The following is a 7,500-nucleotide window of genomic DNA, read 5'->3' as shown; positions in this document are numbered from 1 at the left end:
TGAGACACACTGAGACTTTGCTTGACTCTGGGTAAGTCTGAGAGCAGTGTGTGTGCGCCTGCGTGTGTGAATACTCTGACTTGAGTTATAAATATTCTGCATTTTAGGTATGCGGAAAAAATAAAGTTTTATAGTATGTGAAATTTTACAAATTGAGTATGCTTCAAATGCCAGATGTCAGACTCATTTCAGCTTTTCATTTAGTAGAATTCTCTGCACACTATTGAGGGAAATGATCGTCTTTCGAGACCCTGAGGGGATGCACTGAACCAAAGTGAATGAATGGAGTGTGAGGGTACTGTATCTGTGTTGAGCTGTCTGCTTGAAGAAGGTATTTGTATGTATGCATGTTTCGGTAACGTCTGTGGTTGCAAGTGTGCATGTGAGATTGTGTTTGTGTTAGACAACCCCAGTCTGATATAAGTAGGGTCCCCTGCTATTGCTCATGATAAAATTAGTGTTTTGGTTCTGAGAGCATAAATAGAATTAGTCTGACTAGAATGGACACTCCTGATGGATTCATTGATTGGAAACTTTTGAATTAGAATTTTTTTCTCTCCACGTTTTAAAACTCATCAATGTGTGTTTCCACTATTTAAATGCAGCAGTGTAATATCCTAAAGCACTACAAAATGAGTGTGATTCATTACATAAGATTATGAGAAATGTAGTACATTTTCTGTTGTAGTGGATGGATATATACAGTACCAGTCAAAAGTTTGGACACACCTACTCATTCCAGGATTTTTCTTTATTTTTATGTTATTTCATAGTTTTGATGTCTTCACTATTATTCTACAATGTGGAAAATAGTAAAATAAAGAAAAACCGTTGAATGAGTAGGTGTGTCCAAACTTTTGACTGGTACTATATGTCTGAGAGCATGACTAGAGCCTAGCAGCACTGCACAGGACAGACAGAGACATCAGCTGACAAGGGCTTGACCTGCTTGGGCCACAGTTTGACACACGCACGCACGCACACACACACACACACACACACACACACACACACACACACACACACACACTTGGGCCACAGTTTTTACTCAATGACCTGAGCTCTGCATCAGAGAGACTGTCTGCCCGTTCAGTAAGATTGTGTAGTACTGAATGGACAGTGGCTGCACAACTAGTAAGATTGTGTACTGGCAGGACAGTAAGATTGTGTACTGGCAGGACAGTAAGATTGTGTACTGACAGGACAGTAAGATTGTGTACTGGCAGGACAGTAAGATTGTGTACTGGCAGGACATTAAGATTGTGTACTGGCAGGACAGTAAGATTGTGTACTGGCAGGACAGTAAGATTGTGTACTGGCAGGACAGTAAGATTGTGTACTGGCAGGACAGTAAGATTGTGTACTGGCAGGACAGTAAGATTGTGTACTGGCAGGACAGTAAGATTGTGTACTGACAGGACAGTAAGATTGTGTACTGGCAGGACAGTAAGATTGTGTACTGGCAGGACAGTAAGATTGTGTACTGACAGGACAGTAAGATTGTGTACTGACAGGACAGTAAGATTGTGTACTGGCAGGACAGTAAGATTGTGTACTGACAGGACAGTAAGATTGTGTACTGACAGGACAGTAAGATTGTGTACTGGCAGGACAGTAAGATTGTGTACTGGCAGGACAGTAAGATTGTGTACTGGCAGGACAGTAAGATTGTGTACTGGCAGGACAGTAAGATTGTGTACTGGCAGGACAGTAAGATTGTGTACTTGGAGGACAGTAAGATTGTGTACTTGGAGGACAGTAAGATTGTGTACTTGGAGGACAGTAAGATTGTGTACTGGCAGGACAGTAAGATTGTGTACTTGGAGGACAGTGGGTGATTCACTAAGACAGACATGGTGCAGTTCCCAGTGAACACTGTTGATCTGTTGAGCTGCACTGTGTCTGTTTCCTGTATATCTAATGTGCTCAAACCACTGGAACTTCCAGTATCCTCAGAGCTTGTGTGTGTGTGTGTGTGCGCGCGTGCGTGCGTGTGTGTGTGTGCGTGCGTGCATGTCCCATTTCCTCTTCTGTAAGAAGCCTAGGATACTGACTTAAAGGCCCAGTGCAGATGTTTTTATGTCAATATAAAATCCTTTCTGGGTAACGAATAAGTACCTTACTGTGATTGTTTCTAATCAAAATGGTTAAAATAAATACAAAATTGGCTTCTTATCGAAGAGAAGTTTCTCAAACAAGAATTTTGCTAGGACGGTCTGAGTGGTTTCAACTAATTTACCGCCTGGTACCCACCAAAACAGGCAACAATTTCAGGATGGTCTTTTCATCATTTGTACAATTTAACAGTATTATTCCAACCTCATAGTGTGGAAATACACTCAGTGGCCAGTTTATTAGGTACACCACGAAAACAGATCGCTCCTACAGACAGTGAGTCACGTGGCCGTGGCTTGCTATATAAGACAGGCATTCAGTTACTGTTCGATTGGATGTTAGAATGGGAAAAACAAGTGACCTAAGCGACTTTGAGTGTGGTATGATTGTCGGTGTCAGGCGGGCCGGATCCAGTATCTCAGAAACCCTGCCTCCCCTTGGACTTTTCACGCACGAGAGTGTCTAGGGTTTACCGAGAATGGTGAGACAAACAAAAAACATCCAGTCAGCGGCAGTCCTGTGGGCGAAAACATTGATGAGAGGTCGAAGGAGAATGGCAAGAATCGTGCTAGCTAACAGGCGGGCCACAAACAGACAACGGTGTCCACACCTATCAGCTAAAAACAAGAAGAAGCGGCTCCAGTGAAAACGCTATCACCAACACTGGACAACTGAGGAGTGGAAAAACATTGCCTGATCCAATGAATCGTGGTTGCTGTTGTCCGGATTTGGACACATTCTGTCTGGTACAGGCTGGTGGTGTACTGGTGTCTGGATTTGGACACATCCTGTCTGGTACAGGCTGGTGGTGTACTGGTGTCTGGATTTGGACACATCCTGTCTGGTACAGGCTGGTGGTGTACTGGTGTCTGGATTTGGACACATCCTGTCTGGTTCAGGCTGCTTGTGAACTGGTGTCTGGATTTGGACACATCCTGTCTGGTACAGGCTGGTGGTGTAATGGTGTCTGGATTTGGACACATCCTGTCTGGTTCAGGCTGCTGGTGTAATGGTGTCTGGATTTGGACACATCCTGTCTGGTACAGGCTGGTGGTGTACTGGTGTCCGGATTTGGACACATCCTGTCTGGTACAGGCTGGTGGTGTAATGGTGTCTGGATTTGGACACATCCTGTCTGGTACAGGCTGGTGGTGTACTGGTGTCCGGATTTGGACACATCCTGTCTGGTACAGGCTGGTGGTGTACTGGTGTCTGGATTTGGACACATCCTGTCTGGTACAGGCTGGTGGTGTACTGGTGTCCGGATTTGGACACATCCTGTCTGGTACAGGCTGGTGGTGTAATGGTGTCTGGATTTGGACACATCCTGTCTGGTTCAGGCTGGTGGTGTACTGGTGCCTGGATTTGGACACATCCTGTCTGGTTCAGGCTGGTGGTGTACTGGTGTCTGGATTTGGACACATCCTGTCTGGTACAGGCTGGTGGTGTAATGGTGTCTGGATTTGGACACATCCTGTCTGGTACAGGCTGGTGGTGTACTGGTGTCTGGATTTGGACACATCCTGTCTTGTACAGGCTGGTGGTGTACTGCTGTCTGGATTTGGACACATCCTGTCTGGTACAGGCTGGTGGTGTACTGGTGTCTGGATTTGGACACATCCTGTCTGGTACAGGCTGGTGGTGTACTTGTGTCTGGATTTGGACACATCCTGTCTGGTACAGGCTGGTGGTGTACTGGTGTCTGGATTTGGACACATCCTGTCTGGTACAGGCTGGTGGTGTACTGGTGTCTGGATTTGGACACATCCTGTCTGGTACAGGCTGGTGGTGTACTGGTGTCTGGATTTGGACACATCCTGTCTGGTACAGGTTGGTGGTGTAATGGTGTCTGGATTTGGACACATCCTGTCTGGTTCAGGCTGGTGGTGTACTGGTGTCTGGATTTGGACACATCCTGTCTGGTACAGGCTGGTGGTGTAATGGTGTCTGGATTTGGACACATCCTGTCTGGTTCAGGCTGGTGGTGTACTGGTGTCTGGATTTGGACACATCCTGTCTGGTACAGGCTGGTGGTGTACTGGTGTCTGGATTTGGACACATCCTGTCTGATACAGGCTGGTGGTGTACTGGTGTCTGGATTTGGACACATCCTGTCTGGTACAGGCTGGTGGTGTAATGGTGTGGGGAATGTTTTTCTGGCACGCGTTAGGTCCCTTGATACCAATTGAGCAAAGAGTGGTACTAGATGGGTGTACCTAATAAACTGGTATTGTATAAATAAAACACAGGCTAATCCTATTTTGGACTAGCCTCAGGATATTGTACATCCTATCCATGTAATGTGTTCGAACCACTGAAACCTCCAGTTGTTGTGCATCAGTATGTTGGTTTTTGTATGTGTATGTTTTATTTTGTATTGTTTGAAGAAGAAAAAAGTATTATATTTAAATATGAATCCTTACAGTATAGGTGTGTGAATGCGTACAAGCAAGTGTGTGATTGAGAAAGCGTGCGTGCGTGAGCACTATACGCCAGGCTGCATTGTAATCTGGAAACTAGTATGATGTATCCTATCTCTGTGCTCTCTCAAGAGCATTGAAGTCAACCACAATAAATCGTGTTGTGCGGGAGTTCTTTTTATTTTTCTACATAGTGCATCATCCACCATGACTCTCCACCTCTCTGCATCTCTTTTTGGGGTCAGGTATTCACAGCAAAATGCATATTATGATCTGGAGATGTGTAGTCTACTGATCCTGTGGGGCGGAAGGAAAGGGTCTTTGCGAGGGATTGGCATGAGCCTAGGTTTTTTGCCTACGCGGGCCTAATTTTGTTTTTGTTTTGTGTGTGTTTTCTTTGAGCCTCAATTATTTGTGGGTTTGGTGCTGTGGGCACATACACAGGGAGACAAGACACATAAATTGCAGACTGCACCTTTAACTTGACTGTTGCTGCTGCATTTTGTGTTTTGTTCGTGATTAACCCCTCCCTCCCCAGTAAAATGTGTAATTTGAACCCTACAGAAACCAACACCTGCAGGAGATGTCAGAGTGACTCAGGTAGTTAACCTCCCTCCCTCCATCCCTCGCTCCCTCCATCTTTCTCTGGCTCCAGCATCTGACCGTTTGTCATTACGCTCATCCCTCCATCACCACCTCTCCATCTGAATGTTCCGTATGCCCACAGAGGCCAAATCAAACTCGCACTGTGAGAAAACCTGAACAGTTGCGTTTCAGTAAACAAATAAATGTGATTATTTACCCTGAGACGGTTTTTCCCCAGCAGTGCGCTTTTGATTGAATTTGCCTCAGAGTCTTGGAGAGAGATTATAAACCCATTGGATGTGCTTCTGGTTGGGCAGAGGCTAGCAGAGTGGAGTGGAGGGGGGATCATTGGCTGGGAAGGATACAATTGGCTGCTAAATGGGTTCCATAACGGTTTTGCAGAAGCATGACTTTGAATGCATCCCAAATGGCACCCTATTCCCTATATTTATGGAATGATCTAGGGAATAGGGTGCCATTTGGGATGCACACTTTTGATTTCAGGAGGATTTGATATCCTCTCTCCATATTTTGCATACATTATTCTGCTCACATAACACAGCATACTGTCTGGAGCTTGAATAGATAGACCTTATGATTTTATAGAAATATTTTTTTTTTGTCTCGTGTCACACATTGTATGTGAATAGGCGTCCAATGTGCGGTTTTTATGTTCTGAGAACGTGTACTGTCTCATATATGTGTACAGTCTACCTCGATCTGTAATGTGTGTGAGCTGGTCTGCATGTGTTTCTGTATCAGAGTAATGTGGGCTGCACAATCAATCAGTCATTTAGGCTAGTCTGTGACGTCACTGCTTACCACATTCATCCAAACTGTACGTTCAGTGGAAATGTGTGGTCTGGTCTTTTAAACTTGCTGTTTATTATGTAGCAGTGCTGCGATATCGCAGTGTCAACAACAGAGAAAGATACGCTACTTGTGGACACCTGCTCGTTGAACATCTTATTCCAAAATCATGGGCATTAATATGGGATTGGTCCCCCCTTTGCTGCTATAACAGCCTCCACTCTTCTGGGAATGCTTTCTACTAGGTGTTGGAACATTGCTGTGGGGACTTGCTTCCATTCAGCCAGAAGAGCATTAGTGAGGTCGGGCACTGATGTTGGGAGATTCAGCCTAGCTCGCCGTCTGCGTTCCAATTCATCCCAAAAGTGTTCGATGGGGTTGAGGTCAGGGCTCTGTTCAGGGCAGTCAAGTTCTTCCACACCGATCTCAACAAACCATTTCTGTATGGACCTCGCTTTGTGTACAGGGGCGTTGTCATGTTGAAACAGGAAAGGACCTTCCCCAAACTGCTGCCACAAAGTTGGAAGCACAGAATCATCTAGAATGTAATTGTATGCTGTAGTGTTAAGATTTCCCTTCACTGGGGCCTAGCCCGAACCATGAAAAACAGCCCCAGACCATTATTCCTTCTCCACCAAACTTTACAGCTGGGGCTATGCATTTGGGCAGGTAGCGTTCTTCTGGGCATGCGCCAAACACAGATTAGTCCGTCGTACTGCCAGATGGTGAAGTGTGATTCATCACTCCAGAGAAGGCGAGCTTTACACCACTCCAGCCTACTCTTGGCATTGCACATGGTGATCTTAGGCTTGTGTGCAGCTACTCGGCCATGGAAACCCATTTCATGAGGCTCCCGACGAACAGTTCTTGTGCTGACGTTGCTTCCAGAGACAGTTTGGAACTCAGTAGGGAGTGTTGCAAACAAGGACATACAATTTTTATGTTCTATGCCCTTCAGCAGTTGGCGGCCACGTTCTGTGAGCTTGTGAGGCCTACTACTTCGTGGCTGAGCCGTTGTTGATCCTAGACGTTTCCACTTCACAATAACAGCACTTACAGTTGACCAAGACAGCTCTAACATGGCAGAAATTTTACAAACTGACTTATGGGAAAGGTGGCATCCTATGACGGTGCCATGTTGGGGCCATTCTACTGCCAATGTTTGTCTATGGAGATTGCATGGCTGTGTGCACTTGTCACCAACGGTGTGGCTGAAATAGCAGAATCCAGTAATTTGAAGGGGTGTTCACATACTTTTGTCATGGCTGTACCTTTCAGTGTGGAAGAGGATATTCCCTGGAGACAGTCTCACCTCCACTAGCTAAAACATCTGAGTCATCCAGCCTGTGTGAACTGCATGAAGTGTAACCCGGGAAACAGGCTGCTGTGCCCCCATTAACTAATGATAGAGGGCAGTCCTCATGTACAAGGAAGCTCCCAATGCTAATTACTGTAGAGCTGAGAGAGAGAGAGTTAGGGAGGGAGAGCGTTATGGAGGGAGAGTTAGGGATGGAGAGCGTGGTTAGGGATGGAGGGAGAGTTAGGGAGAGGGAGAGTTAGAGAAGGGATT

General features: G+C 45.7%; 1 protein-coding gene across 7 annotated transcripts in view; it reads left to right on the top strand.

Annotated features, from left to right (window-relative positions):
• LOC129836491 (zinc finger MIZ domain-containing protein 1-like) overlaps positions 1-7,500 on the top strand; it is a 316,322-nt gene that overhangs the window by 285,363 nt on the left and 23,459 nt on the right. For 4 of the 7 annotated variants that reach the window (XM_055902766.1, XM_055902764.1, XM_055902765.1 and 1 more), the window contains one exon: positions 5,100-5,135. The exons of 2 other annotated variants lie outside the window; for them this stretch is intronic. In XM_055902766.1, the coding sequence (XP_055758741.1) occupies positions 5,100-5,135 (36 nt within the window). Of the gene's footprint in view, positions 32-5,099; positions 5,136-7,500 lie in introns of all 7 variants that reach the window. One more of the 7 variants, XM_055902771.1, reaches the window with a different exon arrangement.

This window comes from Salvelinus fontinalis, chromosome 37 (assembly GCF_029448725.1).
Source record: "Salvelinus fontinalis isolate EN_2023a chromosome 37, ASM2944872v1, whole genome shotgun sequence".
Taxonomy (NCBI): domain Eukaryota; kingdom Metazoa; phylum Chordata; class Actinopteri; order Salmoniformes; family Salmonidae; genus Salvelinus; species Salvelinus fontinalis.
The sequence above is the reverse complement of the archived record's forward strand: the minus strand, read 5'-3'. Positions and strand labels throughout refer to the sequence as shown.